Raw genomic sequence first — 17,324 nt, forward strand, 5'->3', positions numbered from 1 at the left:
CCCCTGCTTGGCCCCTGGCTGCCTGGTGGGTTCGTGTGCCTACTCCCAGGGCTGTGGAGGGTTTTGCTATCAAATACCTGCCCGACTTTTTGATGGTAGGGTCAGAGATGAAATTCTATGAGCATGCAAAGTCCTGGCCAGAGGGGAAGCAGACCATGGAGTGACAGTTACAGAAACACAGGTAAGACATCTCCTGAGCCCAAGCTTCAAGGTTCCTTCAGGAGCCTACTTGGCCAGAAAGATAAAACCCATTTAGTAGTCCTTGGAATTAATGCATCCAGACCTCAGCAACAACGCTGACCGAGTCCATGGAACCTCGAGGCAGGATGGGGACGACCCAAGTTGAGGGGCCACCGGCAGGAAGACTCTACTCTCCCCTCGCCCCATCACATCAGTACAGCAGCCAGGACGGAGCGGCTCCCAGCACGTCTGGGAAGAACCAAGTGGGGGCAGACAGTACTAAGAGAAGGATGCGGAAGCTGGAGGGGGAGGCGTTTCTGAGCCTGCCTGAGGCCGGCAGAGACAAATGGCCTCTGCTGCTGCGTCCTCCTATTATCTGAGTCCTGTCTAGTGTATTAGTCAGCTCCACCCCCACCATATCACAGCACGAAGCAATCAAGAGTAAGGCAGGCGATTCGTCTTCTTCCCTCCTCCATGGGAAGACAGGAGAGGGCTGGGCTGAGCCTGGCCTGCCTGAGGAGGCTGTCTGTGCTAAGGGTCAACTGTAAGATGGCTGGACTTGTGGATCCTGTAGTGAAACCTAAGTCTCTGGAACGCACGACCTTTGCAGAATACCCCTCAAACCACAACACAAGCTCACGACAGCCTGCTAGCCTGAAGCTGGGGGCCCATTCCATGCCGCACGCACGTGACTTGGGGGCCAAGACCTCACTCCTGAGCCAGAGAGTGGCGGAGTGCAGGACTCTTCTCTGGACAAAGGGCTGAGCCAGGAAAGAAAGGTGTTTGAACGTCCGCCGTGCCCCTCACGCTGGCCTTGTGTGCCCCGGCCCGGGACAGGACACTCACCAGATAGATCCGGTAGACATCCACCCGGCGCAGGGGCCCCCAGCACAGGTCAGTGTCGTTGTATTTGGCGTCTGTATTCACGCCGCAGGAGTCGTTTCCAGAGACACTGCTGAAGAGAGCGATGGCAAACTGGGGCTCATCGTGGGCAGGGAGAGACCGTGGGGCTGCAGCTCCCACTCCCCACAAACCACCCCTCAGGACAAGTCCCACTTGGTCATGTGGTACAATGGCTCACAGGTCTGGGGATACAGAACATGCCTTGGGAGGACAGAGGGCACAGCTGGCCCTGTGCCGAAGAAGGGTCTCGGGTGTGGCGTACCTTAGGCTGTGGGTCTGTTTAGGGCTGTGCCTGACCCTCTGCCCTGCTGGTGGAGCGGGCCTGTGGGTCTGCGACCAGCGTGGGGACGGCAGACGAGGGGATACTCACCAGGTCACCTGCATGAGGGACACGGGCACAGCTGCCGCGTAGATGGCGAGGTCTCCGTACAGGTAAGTAATGATGCAGAAATAGAACAGGTTGACCCCCACTGAAAGCGACAAAGTCATAGGTCAGGGAGCCAGAGGCAGACACGTTTGCGTTCTCTTTTGATCCCTAAGTCTCTCTTTACTGCTTTCTGCTGTTCTCGGTTCTTCAGGCCATTTGCCTTCTACGAAAAGTGGGGTGTGTGTGACCCCAAACTCCTGTTTCTTGTTCTAGCTGGCTAAACTGTGAGGCTGGTAGAAGACGCCTCAGCTTGGGACTGGTGCCTGAGAGGTTCGTCGAACCTGAAGATCAGAGAGAGGAGTCAGATCTATGCCGGCAGGCCCAGAACGGTGGCTCAGTGGGTGGAGGCGTCTGCCGCTGGGCCTGATGGTCTGAGTTTAGTCCCTGAAGTCTATGTGACGGAAGGAGAGAACCTTCAGCAGGTCGTCCTGTGCCCCAACCCCAGCCTTGACACACATGTCCCCTCCCAAACAAACTAAATAAATAGAGTAATAAATAAATAAATGGATCTGGATACAAAGATCCAGGCCCTGCCCTGGAGGAGCTTAGGTACAGGTAGCTGGGGCCAACACCTAAGGGCCACGGTCCCAGACAATCAGGCCCAAACTTGCACTTAGACTAAGAGCTTGAATGCCCGATGTCAAGCTGCTGGTTTCTCTGAGAACAGGCAGAAAAAGGAAGTGACAGTTCCCTTCTAATCCTGGTGGCTCAGAGCAGTCTACAGGTCCCCAGGGGAAAGCCCGGGACATGTTAGTCCTGGGCTATGTGAGGTCAGCTCTGCTCCTCGGAATCCTGAGAAAAGGGGCCAGGAAAAGAGAATTTAAAAACAACGAACCCAGGAGGGCACAGCAGGTGCTTTTAAAATGACAGGTGTCATACCCTTCCCTGACACATCGGAATCGACCTTGATGTGGCTCGAAGCTCCTGGGGCTGTCTGTCATTCATGACCCCAGGCTCTAGGTACAGCCCGCCTATCCTCTCTGGTGCCAACACTCTCAGTGGGAAGGCCTCACTGCTTCCCGTCACTTTCCGCCACCCGCCAGCAGCTACAGTGCTGGCTGTTTATGAACACCTGTCAGCCCTCCTTGATCAATAAAATTTCATTACTAGACACAAAGTAGGAGGATCAGTGAGCTTCCCGAGAGGACGCTAATGTCTGGGCCTGGCATTTCTAATGGCAAGAAATGAGAGTGGGTCCCAGGGGAGCCTTTTGTGGAGGGTGCAGCTCTGTCACAGGTGACGGAACAACCTGGCGGTCTGAGTTATTGAACAGAGCAGAGCAGAGCAGAGCAGAGCAGAGCAGAGCAGAGCAGAGCAGAGCAGAGCAGAGCAGAGCAGAACAGGGGCGGGCTCTGGAGCTAGAGGCCAGAAACACTGTCTCACCATCCTACATTCTCAAGACGGGCTGCCACGACATAGGGTTACCAGCCCGATGTCCCCAGTGCCAAGCCTGAGAAGTCCTGCAGGAGCTACCAGGGACCTCTTCCACGGCTGGGGCTGACCGCACCCGAATGCGCTAATTTTTATGAGATGTGGGCAGACAAGACAGTGTAAGCCACTAGTGTAAAGAAATCAGGGGAGGGGAGTTGGGGATTTAGCTCAGCGGTAGAGCACTTGCCTAGCAAGTGCAAGGCCCTGGGTTGGTCCCCAGCTCCAAAAAAAAAAAAAAAAAAAAAAAAAAAAAAAAAGAAATCAGGGGAGGAGCCTGGAGACCTGAGTTTGGCTCTCCAGCACCCCATAAAAAAGTCAGACATACTCCTGTAATCTTAGCTTTGGGGACGAGACTGCCTGGTCAGCCTCACCGAATTGGTGGACTCCATCTTCAGTGCAAGACCGTCTCTCAAAATGTACAGGGGGAAGAGTAGGAAGATGCCTGACGTCAGCCTCTGGCTTCCACACACATGTATGTGTGTCATGTGCACACCAGACATGCACACAAAGAAGAAGGGAGCTCAGGAAGGGCTACAGAACACATCAACAAGCGAGATGGTTTAGAATGTGTGTGTTCTCCCATTGACGCACAGTCGGTTTTTTCAACCTTGAATTTGGAGAACTCTGAGTGGCTCTCGGAGGGGATGCTTATATGCTCCTCCCCCTTGGTGGTGGGGGGCAGTGATGGAAGGGGACAAAGGAAAGGCACAAATGTGGTCTCAACACCGTCACGCTGACTTCAAAGAATCATGCAGACCTTTACGAGGCTGGCCCAGAGAGGAGAATGGAGCCAGCTTCGGCCAGCCTGTGCCCATAATTACCCTTCCTGGACCAATGACCAATCTGCACCTTGGATGACAAACTGAGTGCTTGGTGTTTAGTTCCAAGTCAAGTAGATTCCCATTTCTGCAATCCTCCCCTAACTCCACAGCCACACTCAAGACTAGAACTGACAGAGATGCCCCGATCGGCAAATGGAGAGGCTTTGGCATAAAATTCTAAGACAGCTTAGAAAGAAGGGCTCACAGAGGCTGTGCTCCATGCTTGCAGAGGTAGGGATGGCTAAAGTTTGGGCAGTAAATATTAAGCGCTTAAAACAGCTCAGTTTCCAAAAAATAACATTTACCATAGAGACAGAAAAGGCTGTCACTGGTAGATACTGGAGTCAGGTGGACACCTGCAGGTTGTAGCAAATGCCAGCCAGGAACAAGCAGAGCCCGGAAGGCGCATGCTGCCTCAGCTCTCCATGGCTTGATCATCGCTGGGCAACATCGACGTGGGACTCTAGCTCCCTCTGCTGGCCGAGAGGGGACAGGTGTGCGAGGCGGATTCTATGGCTGTGTGCCGCTGGCTCCTTTAGCTGGAAGGCAAGGTGACCTAGGACTTCTGACCTAGTCGGATGGATAAGCCTTGGTCTTCAGGCCAGTGTGCAAGGAACCCCAGGAAGACAAAGGAAAGCTAGTCCAACAAGATGGCTGCTCTGCTCCCACCTAGCTGCCCTGCCCTTCAACACGGAACCCCGGACAAAGGCCAGGAGTTTCAGCAAGGGTCGCGTGTGCCCGCTCCACACACCATCCCAGGGTGACTGTTACCTTTATTGAAGAACATGGAAGCCATCTGTCCCATTTCCACCCGCTCTGTGATTTCAAACAGGCTGGCTGATGAGCGTCTCTCTGTGGGGCCGGAGCAGACAGGGAAGAGGTTGTTCACCAGGAGAGCCCTGAGGGGGGCTGCTGGAACTCTGGGAATTCTCTAGAACTATATCATGGAGCCTCTTCAATCCTTGAAACTTTTTCTCCCCTCTCGGCTCAGGTCCTCACGCTTGCCAGTTAGAGCAGTCTTTGCTGAGATACACTTTCCTGGCAGTTTTAGTTTTCCTTCTAACTCTTGCTTCAAGCATTTGAAGTCCTTTTGATTTATTTGGTTATTTTTGTGTCAGGGAATGGGGATGAGGTCTGAGCTCAGGGCACACTGAGGGAGTGTATCACCAGCAAGCTGCACCCCCAGCCCCATGTCTAAAGAGAATTCACGCATGCTCCTAATTCTGGCCAGTATGGGATGAGACGGGGAGCTAACTTTGGCCGAGATGGGGAGGTAAGGGTGTGTGTGTGTCTTGGGTGGGGTTGGGAGTGTCGGAGATGAAGCCAGAGAAGCACGTGGACGTAGGCAGACCCTGATTATTTCAGTGACCGCAGAAGGACGGGAACTGAGGCACAGAGCTTAGGTAATGTGCCAATCTATACATAGGAGGCAGAGACTAGGCCTGCACTCAGGATCCCTACTCCCCAGCCTTCTAAACTGACATTTCAGAGGCCATCTGCAGAGAAACCCCCCAGGAACCTCTCTACAAAGACGGGGGACCCTGCTGGCCAGCAGCCCAAGACTTACGCACAGACAGGATGGGGCGTTTCTCTCTCTCGTAGTTGTCTTGGCTGAGGAGGTCACTGTCTGAGGCTGTGGAGGAGTCTTCGTCATCCTCTTCCTGGGAGACAGCAGGATGGACGAGGAGGAAAAGAGAGGAGAGAGCTGAGCGTATAACATTAAGAAACCCCAGCTGACACTGGCCCTTCCTTGCTCATTCCTTCCAGAAGGTGTCCCTTGGAGGCTCTGTGTGTCCTGTCGCATCAGAAGATGGAGACAGGAGCTTCCCTGGGACAAAGGTTCAGAATGAACGAGTGAGCTCTGGGTGGTTGTGTCAGGGACCAAGGCTGCAATGCTAAGATGGCGGCCACTGTGTGTATCCCTTGAGCTGTATGTGGCTACTTTCGAAGCAGCTAAACCGTGGGCTGGGGCTGCTGGAGAGGCCTGCAGAGGCTGCCTGGGTGCAGGACTGAACAGAGGCACCGCCTTGAGGGTGAGGGCGATGCACTCACCTTGTGGATCTCCATCCTCTTCCAGCGGAGCTGGGCGTTGGCTGCGGCCATAGCCTCCATCGCAAAGGTGGTCGTCACAAAGCTGAGGGGAAGTCACATGTTAATGGCATGATGGGCAGCAGGAAGAGCAATCTGACCCAACCAACAAATTCCCAACCGCAGCATTCTCTCCTCTGAGAGTAATTCTCCACAGAAATTCTGAAATGGTCCTCCCTGGCCAAAGTCCATGGTTTGGGGCCAGCGGGGTGGCTCAGTGGGTGTTTGCTGCCATGCCTGATGATCTGAATTGATCACTGGGACCCACATGAAGGACAGAGAGAACCCATCCCTACAGGAGAGAGAGAGAGAGAGAGAGAGAGAGAGAGAGAGAGAGTGTGTGTGTGTGTGTGTGTGTGTGTGTGTGTGTGTGTAAAAGGGAAATTAGAGTGTCACTGTGCACACCAAATGACTGTCTTGCCTCAAAGTCACTACCAACCTAAGCCTCCCACACAGGAGAGGGTTATGAAACCAGCAGATGGGAGCGTGCGCTGACTGGTTTTATGTCAACTTGACACAGGGTAGAGTTAACTGGAAAGAGGGAACCTCAATTGAGAAAAGGCCCTCAGAAAGATCCAGCTGTAAGGCATTTTCTTAATCAGTGTTTGATGTGGGAGGCTCCTGCCCATTGTGGGTGGTGCCACCCCTGGGCTGGTGGTCCTGGGTTCTTTAGAAATCAGGGTGAACAAGCCATAGGGAGCAAGCCGGTGAGCAGCACCCTCCATGGCCTCTGCATCGGCTCCTGCCTCCAGGTTCCTGCCCTGTGTGAGTTCCTGCCCTGACTTCCTATAGTGATGAGCAGCAATGTGGAGGTGTAGGCTGAATAAACCCCTTTATCACAGCGGTAGTGACCCCCACTAAGACAGCGCGTGACCCCTCAAGCTGGGGTGGGGGTAGGTTGCACTCAGGTAGGTGAGGCAGTCCTGCTGCCCAGAAAGGGCCTGCTGGGGCAGACGCTAAATGGTGCTCTGAGGTGGCGGGCTGATTCACAAAGGGGCCTCTTACAGCTTCTGGAAGGAGAGCGGGCAACTTTCACTTCTCACCAGAATGCAGAGCAGTGGCCAACGTTCAATGACACACACTGTGTGAGGACCACGGGACGGCGGCTGAAAGTGCATCTCGGCTCTGGAAGCCTTTGGCACCAGTGTCATTTCCTAAGTAATTTGGCTCAATTTTAAGATAAGCTTGTATCCTTGTTTCCCTCAAGGGGGACTGGGAAAAGGTACCAGACGCTTACCCACAGCCTACAGGGCGGCTGGAACGCCCTGTGCTTCCATTCACAGTAGACACAGGGTGCTGCCTTTGGCTGCTGCAACCCTGGGCATAAATCTACTCGGGCTAACACTTTTCTCCAGATTTCCGGAGGACTGCGCAACTCTGTCCCCACGCCCTCCAGTACTGACAGCAGCCAGCAGTAAATGCTAAAGCCTCCAATCAGGTGGGAAGGGACCTGCTGGGCTGCTCACAGTTGAACCCACATCCCTCCACCAGTGGGTCAGGGGCTGGAAGCATGAAAGCCTGGGGAAGCCCAGACAGGTTTCTCATTATCTCGCTTAACTGGTCCTTCTAAGGACTCTGCCTTTCCACGCCTTATTAGGAGCGAAACTGAAATCAATCTTAATTAAGACGTAAGAAAGCTTCTGTCGGTTGTGCAGAGTCAACCCATTGATCAAACCAAGCAAACGGGCTTAGCAGAGAGGGGCATGGCAGCCCCTACCTGGGGGTCTCCAGTAATCATTTCCCCATTGAGACGGCTGCCTGTACTGAGCCTTTAAAGGGGACACAGTGACTTGGACCAGAACTCTGAGGGCTGTTGGTTACCAGAGCATGAGGTATGTAACAAGCCAACAGTACTCAGAGGTTCACCCCCAAGGTTCCCCAAAATGAGTGCACAAGGAAACCTCAAAGTTTGGGTGTGACCCCCTCCCATGAGCCTCTTCTGGTCCTGTTTTCTTCAGCTTTTATTGCCGCTTCCTTTTTTCTAGGGTGCTCTTTTCCTCAAGCCTCTGATGTGGTACAGCTCCTCGCTCCCCTACACCCCAGGTTTTGGCCCCCACATCCCAGGTCCCCATGCTCCACGCCCCGGGCCCTACTTTAACCTGCAGTGTCCCCACCTCCCCAGCCCCTGTGCAGCTTTTTCTCTCATCACCTTGTAACTTGCTCTCCAGTAAGCTCTGCCTTCCTCACTCTGTCCTCACCCAAGATGTGGTCAGGTCCACAGGGGCAGAGAGATCTTCGTCGTCTTCTGTGGGAAGTCCCTAACGGGGAGGATGGTGTAGGAGAAGTGCTGTCTCCCAGGGGAGATACTCCTTGGAGGAGGTGGGGGTGGAGGCCATCTACTCTGCAGCCGAGGATGACCTGGTCCACTCCTGTTTGTCCTGCAGCTGCCCCGGCACTGGTTTTACAGGTATGCACCACCCCACCTGGCTTCCTTCTGTTTTATTTTATTTTTTATAATGTTTCTTTGCCTGCATGTATGTATTATGTATGTATGTATGTATGTATGTATGTATGTATGTGCACCATAAAATCTGGGCACTGCCCATAGAGGGCATCGGATCCCCTGAACTGGAGTTATAGATGGTTGGGAGCCACGGTGTGGGTGCTGGGAGCTGAACCCAGGTCCCTGGCAAGAGCAGCAAGTGCTCTGAGCCGTCTCTGCAGCCCGACTTCCCACCTCTTTTACATGGGTTCCTACCTGGTGGAGGGGGCTGAACTTGCCTTGTTCTAATTACAGCTTGGACCACTGTGATGGACTGCTGACCCCTCCAACGTCTGGTCGACAAAGTTAGTATTCGTGAAGGCCTGGGCGGGTGGGGGTGGACACAGGGCAGGTCCCTAAAAAACTGACTGCCCCATATATGTGTATATGTATGTGTGTGCGTGTGCATATATCCATGCATGTGTGCATACATATGTATGTGTGGGTACATCTGTGAATGTGTGTGCCTGTAGTAAACGATTTTAAGCAAATCTAAATTGCAAACTCGATCACTAGCCGGCCTTTTCAGTGGCTGAGTGCTGACTTCTCAGAGGGCAAAGACTGGTGGTTATAAGAGATAGAACTCAGAGCAGGGAATCTGAGAGTCTGTCAGGACTAGCATTGCCTCGTGAGACCCCCCGCAAGGGCTTGTCTGGTGTCCTGGCTTAACTGCTTAGGGCTACTCCACTGCTCTGATAGCAAAAGGCCCTGGTGACCTTTGGATCCTTGCTCTGGGCCACCTAGCTTAGGAGCCACTCATCTACATATATGGAAACAGCAATCTTCCTACCCCCTCAAGAGCTCTCCTGTTAATTAAGAGACGTCCGGGCTCCCTGGGTGGACTTCCTCCAGTTCTGTCCCTAGTCCCCAGGTGGCAGCCCACGTGCCCCATCCCGCCCCACCCCTACCCCCTGCAGCTCTTACCTCATGAAGCCTACGAATACCAGCAGGATGAGGCTGACAAGCCACCCGGCAGTGGCAAAGGCCTTGGGCATGGTGAGCGCACCTGTGCCCACAATGAGGTTAAACATGTACACCAGCCCGACCTGGAACCAACAGGAGCAACGTTCAGCCAGAGGATTAATTAACCCAAGGACGGCTCTGGATGACATCAGCACTGTGAAGGCCTTTCCTAGTCTTCACCAGGGAGACAGGGAGGGATGGCACCTGAGTCCTAAAGAGTCTCCGTCTGTAGCCAGGTGCCAGGAAGCCACACATTTGCAACGGACACCCAGAGGATGACAGCCCCTCGGTCTCCAGTCTTATCAATTTCGGTTTGTTCCTGCACTCCACTCAACCTGGCTGGGGCTACCTGTGCCACAGGCAGGACACCGGCATGAGGCTGAACAAGCCTACTGACCTCTAGAGAACCTCTCAGAGGTGGCTGATCCCTTGATTCGCTCTACTTCTGTACCAGCTCTTGCTGCTGTCCTCTGAGCAGTGGCATCCACATAACGGACTATAGCCTTCACCCGACACCAACTTCAGGATTGGGCTTTTTTGTTTTGTTTGTGACAACAAAGCCTTATTATATAGTCCTGTCTAGGCTGGTATTAAGTGGCCCAGGCTGGCCTTAAACCCATGGCAATCTTTCTGTCTTAGGACTACAGTCATGCGTTACCACAGTTGACTAGCAAGTTCAGGATTTAAAACAACAGCAAAAGCTATAGGGCCAGAGAGATGGCTCAGTGGGTAAAGGTGCTTGCTGCCAAACCTGACATTCCAAGTTCAAGTCCATGGACCCACTGGCTCCTGCAAGTTGTCCTCTAACCGCCACCCATGAGTTCATGCATGTGCACACTTAACATGCCTTATAAATAAGAATATAAAAATCTGACACAGCGACCATGCTACACAATTAAAGTCAAAGGGCCCTCACCACACCCTGCTCAGCTTATCTCGGGCTCGACAGAGGCCTCAGGCCTTCTGAATTTTAAGTCAGGCTTTTTACAAGTGACTGTGTCCACAGCATTTGCGCCTTGGCTGGGGTCAATTTCATCACCGGCACTTTGAAGCCAGTGTGTACCTGGCTAGAATAAGTTAGCTAGCTCTGCTCAGCTCACTCCCTCACTCAACCAGCGCTGAGCCTCCAGCCTGGCCTGTGGCTGAGGAGTCCATGGTACTCCTGAGGAGTCCGAGGTACTGGACAGACACACCCCTTCACCTGAGAGGATTCCCAGGTACTTGCCAGACACATCCTTCACCTGAGGATTAAATGGTACTCTACAGACACACCCTTCAACCAATAAAGCTGTTGACTACAGACGGGAGAGACAATGAGAACAGAGACATCGGTCATGGTGGGAGAGGAGAAGGAAGAGAACAACTGTGGCTTGGTTGCAAGAGATAATGTAGAGTGCTTTAAGCAATTTAAGCCATTTTTTTGCAGTCCCAGCATGTGGGAGTCTAAGGAGAGGGGAATATGGAACTGGCCAACGTAGGATTCACAATAAGATACTGTTAAAAAAAAAAAAAGAGAGAGAGAAAGAGGAAGAGGAAAAGGGGAGGAAGAGGAGGAAGAGAAGGAGGAAGACGCTTTTGAGATAGCTCAGGAGTTAAAAATGCTCGGGGAAAAGCCTGACCCTCTCCGGTTGATCCCCTGAGCCTGTATAACGGAGGAGAGAACCAACTCCCCAGAGCTGTCTTCTGACCTCCGAAGATGGGCTGTATCATGGGCACATCTCCTGCTCTGTATGACTCCCCCTTCATACGGGAATAAGGTCAAGGGGCGGGACTTCCAGGTACAAAGGCTTACGGTGGGAGAAGTGGGGGGGGGCATGAGGCCTTGAATGTGGGCTTCAAAGGGACACTGAGACAGACGGTTGGGGATAAGGACTTTATGAAGAGTTATTAATGCCATGGCCAGACAAACCAATAAATAGCATGGCTCTGAAGAAGAGAGTCCGGTCTCCATAGCATGGGAGGCTCTGTCTTACAGCTTTTAGGATAAGGACCATTTCACAGTGTAGTCTGTAGCCCCGCTCTCTGCCTGCGATGCTGCAAGGGAAGGGAAATGCGTGGCCACCCTCCTGTCCTCGGCTGAGAGACCCTGGCACCTGGAAGTCTATTAGCTAGGGGTCCACAGTGTCCGGATCCGTGTGAGACCACAGCGCTCTGAGCAGAGCTGGACTCTGATGTCACATTCTTACAGGGGTGCATAGGGCGTCCTGGGAGCCTTACAGTGGCTGTGGTTGGTGAACCAAGCCACAGAGGACACAGGCCCTTGTGGAAATGATGGGGGTGCTATGGTTTGGGGGGTTTGGAGCAGGGGTGACAGGCCAAGACAGTGCAGAGTTCCTCCACCTTGTAGTCTTGCTGAGCCTGCTTCTGGTTTAACAAGAATCTGATCTTCTTGATAGAGAATTCCAGGGGAAACCATGTAATGCTATTCTAGGAACCAAAGGTCAGGATGGCCTAAGCTATCTCAGCCTGTTTGTGCGGAACCTCCTCCAGATAACCACTTATCTTAGTGTCCTAGTGTCTGCTAAAACTGCCTGCTTCAAACTGCTTACTCTGCGAAGCCCCCAGCCCTCCTCAGCTGATGAGCAATGTATCTGGACGAGGTCTCTGCCCTTTAAAATCCCATGATCTGCACACGTGGGGCCACACCTAGGTACCTGTCTGGTTCATGTTGTCACCCCCATCAATACTTGGGTGTGGTCCCAGTCAGCTGGCATAAAGACTTTCAATTGGCTATATGCTGTGTCTGAGTGGCCATCTCTGGTGGGCTCTGTAGGCACTGAGAACAGACCCCAGCTGACCCCCTGACATCATCTAGATTCTGAGCAGCCTTGCTCTCTACCTAATATTTTTAAGAGAAACACTAAGCAGTGGTAGAAACTTTAATAAAAACGGCCTTCTCAGAGGCTTCTCATGGTGGAAGCAAGGCAAAGGGCTTTAAGAACGTGACATGGGGCTGGAGAGATGGCTCAGTGGTTAAGAACACTGACTGCTCTTCCAGAGGTCCTGAGTTCAATTCCCAGCACCCACGTGGTGGCTCACAACCATCTGTAATGGGATCTAATGCCCTCTTTTGGTGTGTCTGAGGATAGTTACCGTGTACTTATATGAATAAAATAAATACATCTTAAAAAAAAAAAAGGTGACATGGACTGGAGAGATGGCTCAGTAGTTAAGAGCACAGGCTGCTGTTACAGAGGTCCCAAGATCAATTCCCAGTACTCACATGGCAGCTCACAACTGTTTATAACTCCAGTTCCAGGGGATCTGACACACTCTCACAGACATACATGCAGGTAAAATTTTTTGAGAAGTATAAGAAGCACTTGTAGAAGGGGCATAGCACTCAGGAGGCAGACAGGCAGACTTGAGTTCAGAGCCAGCCTGGTCTACAGAGTGAGTCCTAGGACAGCCAGGACTACACAGAGAAATCCTGTCCAGAAAACGAACATTTGTAGGGTGGAGGAGATGGCTCCGTGGTTAAGAGCACCGGCTGTTCGTCCAGAGGGCCTGGGTTCCATTCCCTACAGCACATGATGGCTCACAACCATCTGTAGATTCAGTTCCAAGGGATCTGACAACTTCTGGCTTCTGTGGGAACTACAATCATATTGTGCACTTGTATACATTCAGGGAAAACACCTAACAATTTCTGATTAAAAATAAAAGTAAACTAGGAAACAGACTTCTAGACTTGTTTGTCCTTCTCTGCTGCTATTTTTAGGTCCGGGGTAAACACTGCGTGTCCACTGGGAGCTCAGCAGTGCAAGGCAGGGTTCCTTTGCCATCTGTGGGCCTCGGCAATCTGGGCGCGCACTAAGTCCTCTGTGCTTTCCGGAAAGGTGCCCAGTGAGCATTGGTCATGAGGAGCAGGCAAAAGGAAGCCACTCGGGCTGGAGAGATGGCTCAGCGGTTAAGAGCACCCGACTGCTCTTCCAGAGGTCCTGAGTTCAATTCCCAGCAACCACATGGTGGCTCACAACCATCTGTAAGGAGATCCGATGCCCTCTTCTGGTGTGTCTGAAGACAGCGACAATGTACTTACATACATTAAATAAGACCTTTAAAAAAAAAAAAAAAAAAAAAAAAAAGGAAGCCACTCTCAACTCAGCCGCAGCCCAGGTCAAGAGGAGCTGTGGAGGGGAAAAGGTCGTCACGTGACCGTGGGGGAGGAGGCGGCCTCCTTGGAAGGGTGGCAGAAAGTGGAGGAATGAGGCCCTGTTGTATTCTCTGAAGACCAACCTATACATGCAGGCTCGCCTGGCTCCCCTGTGTGCTGAACCAGGGAAGGCATAGCCCCGCAGCTCCATCCTAGAGAGCTTAGTACAGCGTAGTATCTGCCTGCATCCCTGCACCAGAAGGTACCCAGGACAGCCAAGCACCATCTCTCAGGAGCGTCCCCTGAGGGCAGTCAAAGGCGGCAGGAGGCAGCAATGGTATCTGAGCCCCAAGGAGGATTTAAGACTGCAGGGCCGAGGAGGTGGCTGAGTCAATAAAGTGCTTGTCATGCAGACCCAAGGTTTGGAGTTTACTCCTGAGCGCCCACGTAAGAAGGCGGGGTGTGGTGGTCCATTACTTTAATCCCAGCACTCAGGAGGAAGAGACAAGTGGGTCTCTATGAATTCGAGGCCAGCCTGGTCTAAATAGTGAGTTCAAGGCTAGCCACTGTCTCACAATAACAAACACTCAAAGAAGCCTGGGGACGGGAGCAAGCACTTGTTATCCCAATACTAGGGAGGCGGATGCAGGGGGACCCTTGGGAGGCAGATGCAGGGGGACCCCCCTTGGGAAGCAAATGCAGGGGGATCCTTGGGAGGCAGATGCAGGGGACCCTTAGAGCTTGCTGTCTAGCTGGCCTACCTGATCTGGCAAATTACAGGTTAAGAGCACTTACTACTCCGGCAGAGGACCAGAGTCTGGGCCATAGCACCCATGTCAGGCTCATGAGCACCTGTAATTCAGTTCGGGGATCTGCAAGGGATCTAACACCCTCTTCTTGCCTACACGCAAGAACAGACACACATAACAGTTTAAAAAAAAGAAATTTAAAGAGACAGGGAAGAAGGGAGAGAGAAGAAGGGAGAGGAAGAAGAAAGGGGGCAAGAGGGGGAGGGAGAAGGGGAGGGAGAGGGGGAGAGGGAGGGGAGGGAGAGGGAGAGGGACAGGGAAGAGGGATGGGGAGAGGGGGGAGAGGGAGAGAGAGGCAGTATGCTCCAGAGAGATGGCTCAGTGGTTAAGAGCATGTGCTGCTCTTGCAGAGGACCTGGGTTCAGTTCCCAGCACCCACATGACAGCTCACAACTGTCTTTAACTCTAGTTCTGGGGGAATCTGATGTCCTCTTCTGGTCTCTGTGGGCACGAGGCACATGGTACACACACATACAGCCCAGACTTATTCTTCTAGGATGGTAGATTAAGAAACCCTAAGGTAATTCAGAAGACACAGTGGAAGTGGGAAGGAGTATAAGACCTGAGGCTCCGGACGATCACAAGGAAACCGCGAGCTCCAGAGACAGTGGTCGTGACAAAAGGCACGCACAAGACCTGTGCAAGCTCAAGCCAGACCAAGTCCCAGCATAAAGGGGAAGAAGGGTGTGAAGCCAAGCAACTATTGGCAATTGAAAGCTACACACAGAGAGAGAGAGAGAGAGAGAGAGAGAGAGAGAGAGAGAGAGAGACTCTGTGTGTGTGTGTGTGTGTGTGTGTGTGTGTGTGTGTGTGTGTGTCAGGAGCCCCTGGTAAGTGACCCACGCTCCAGTAGGAGGCCACCTATCCCAGAGTATATTACCAGTACAAACTGAACTTGGTGGCCTTTTGTTTTGCTTTTGTTCTGAAAGGACACAAAGTTGAATGGGTAGGGAGGTGGGGTGGATCTGGGAGGTATTAGGGGAAGGAGGACGATATGCTTAAAGCACATTGCACAAAAATCCTCAAAAAACTAATTAAAAAGAACCTTAGGATTGGGAGAGATGGCTCAGGGATTAAGACTACTCGTTGCTCTTGCAGAGGACCCTGGCTCAGTTTACAGCACCCACATGGTGGCTTAAAACCAGATATAGCTCCAGTTCTAGGGGATCTGACGCCCTCTTCTGGCCTCTGAGGGCACTGCATGCATATGACATATACATGTATGTGTGTGTGCGTATATATGTACATATGTATATATAGACAAACATGTATGCAACAATGCATATATATGAGCACATATGTATACATATATACATGTGCATGTGTGTATGTGTACATATGTATCTATAGACACACATGTATACAACTATGCATATATACGAGTACATATGTATACATGCATACACATGCATATTCATATATACATCCCAAACATTGGTACACACACAAATTAAATCTTTAAAAGAAAAACAAAGACCCAAAAGAAAAAGATGGCCGCTTTCCCCAGAACTCTGACCACCGCCTGATTGACACTACCCGGTTTCCACCAGCACCCATCTTTCCCCCACATCTCTCTTCCTTCACAATTAAGATTAAAAACAAAACCAAAGCATCTGTCTATGGCAACCGCAAAGACCCCCGGATAAAATAAAGCACACATAAAATGGGAAGGAGAAAAGGGGGGTGGGGTGGGCAGAGCGGAGCTCTTGAGGCACGCCGGCCTAACCGACCAGGCGTCTGTGTGAATGATTACATGGTGGAGGCACAAGAAATGGAGACATAAGGCGCTTTCCTTCTAAAATGCAGTCACAGCAGTAACTCGCTTCCTCTAAGTTTAAAGTTAGTGTCAGGGAAAGCAGGAACTGTGGCAGTTTGTCAGGAGAGTGCGGACATCTTGCTGCTGACAAGGGAAACTAGGAACTATCACATGACTGCACGGACAGGGTCACTGTCCACCACGCCAGCACTCCAGAGACTTGCCCTGGTGAGCTGCACCAGTGAAGGGGGTAGCATTGTGTCTGTGATCAGCTGTTGAAACTAGAAAAGATCCTGGAAAGAAGGCTCGTGGGGAAGAGCTGCTTTTCCTTGTGACGGCCAGTAGCAACGTGAGTCAACCCAGGTTATTCACGATTACCTCCAGCGACTCTCCCAGTGAAGGCCCCGTGATGCAATAACCACAGACAACCGGATACTGCACTCGGAAGATAAACTGAGTGTGTGGGGGAGTGCGGGGGCCATGGAGCCGAGGCAGAGGGAAACCGATCGCTCTAATTGTCATTAATTGCCTCCTCTACCAAGCTGCAAATGCAAGACTCTGCAGTTCGCCGCCTCTTTCAACATCCAAGACCGCAAGAGTTGTGCAATGTAGAATTCAGCAAAAGACCAAAGAGGCTGCAGACGGCCGAGGGGGACGCAAATCCATAGCAACAGCTGTTGGGGACGCCCATGTGACCGGCAGAACTGCGTGAGATCTGTAGGAGCCCCGAGATAGGTACTATGGGAGACTAGCAACTTAGGGATGCTGGCTTGACGCTCTCTGATAGGCATCTGAAAGGAGAATTGGCCTGGAGAAACAGCTCAGCTGTTAAGAGCACCTGCTGCTCCTGGAGAGGACCAGAGTTCACTCCCGGCACACACACTGGGTAGAATACAAACATCTACAACTCCAGGGCATCTGGTGCCTTCTTTTGGATTTAACAGGCATGCATGTACATTTCATATAAAAACTTTAACAAATAATAAACAAATGGGAAAGGAGCCTGATGTATGTATAACACACACACACACACACACACACAAAGACAGCTGAACCCTGCTGACGGGAGTTATGTGGAGTTTCGGTCTTGTTTCTCACCAGGGTCTATTTAAACCAGGGCCATAATTAGTATAGTCCACTGTCAGCAGTGGGCTTCTCTAGAGACCAGCGGCATGGTGGTGAGCGGAACACACTTATGGAGGAAAAACTCACATAAGGAGAATAGAGCTCCCCGGTCTCTGTGATCTCGCCAGCCATCTCCAGAGAGTGAGGAAGGGCTGGCCCAAGAGGTTCCTTCTGCACAGTGCCAGCAGTTGCTGCAGCTCCTAAGACAAAAGGGTAGACTTTAGTTCTCTAATGGCAGAGATG

General features: G+C 52.0%; 1 protein-coding gene across 1 annotated transcript in view; it reads right to left on the bottom strand.

Annotated features, from left to right (window-relative positions):
• Tmem104 (transmembrane protein 104) overlaps positions 1-17,324 on the bottom strand; it is a 56,567-nt gene that overhangs the window by 38,599 nt on the left and 644 nt on the right. The window contains exons 2-8 of the mRNA XM_032913351.1: positions 17,169-17,281; positions 9,257-9,378; positions 5,815-5,896; positions 5,330-5,423; positions 4,534-4,614; positions 1,454-1,553; positions 1,027-1,135 (exon numbers count right to left, since the gene is read on the bottom strand). Coding sequence (XP_032769242.1) covers positions 1,027-1,135; positions 1,454-1,553; positions 4,534-4,614; positions 5,330-5,423; positions 5,815-5,896; positions 9,257-9,378; positions 17,169-17,213 — 633 coding nt within the window. The 5' untranslated portion in view covers positions 17,214-17,281. The remainder of the gene's footprint in view (positions 1-1,026; positions 1,136-1,453; positions 1,554-4,533; positions 4,615-5,329; positions 5,424-5,814; positions 5,897-9,256; positions 9,379-17,168; positions 17,282-17,324) is intronic.

This window comes from Rattus rattus, chromosome 9 (genome assembly GCF_011064425.1).
Source record: "Rattus rattus isolate New Zealand chromosome 9, Rrattus_CSIRO_v1, whole genome shotgun sequence".
NCBI lineage: Eukaryota > Metazoa > Chordata > Mammalia > Rodentia > Muridae > Rattus > Rattus rattus.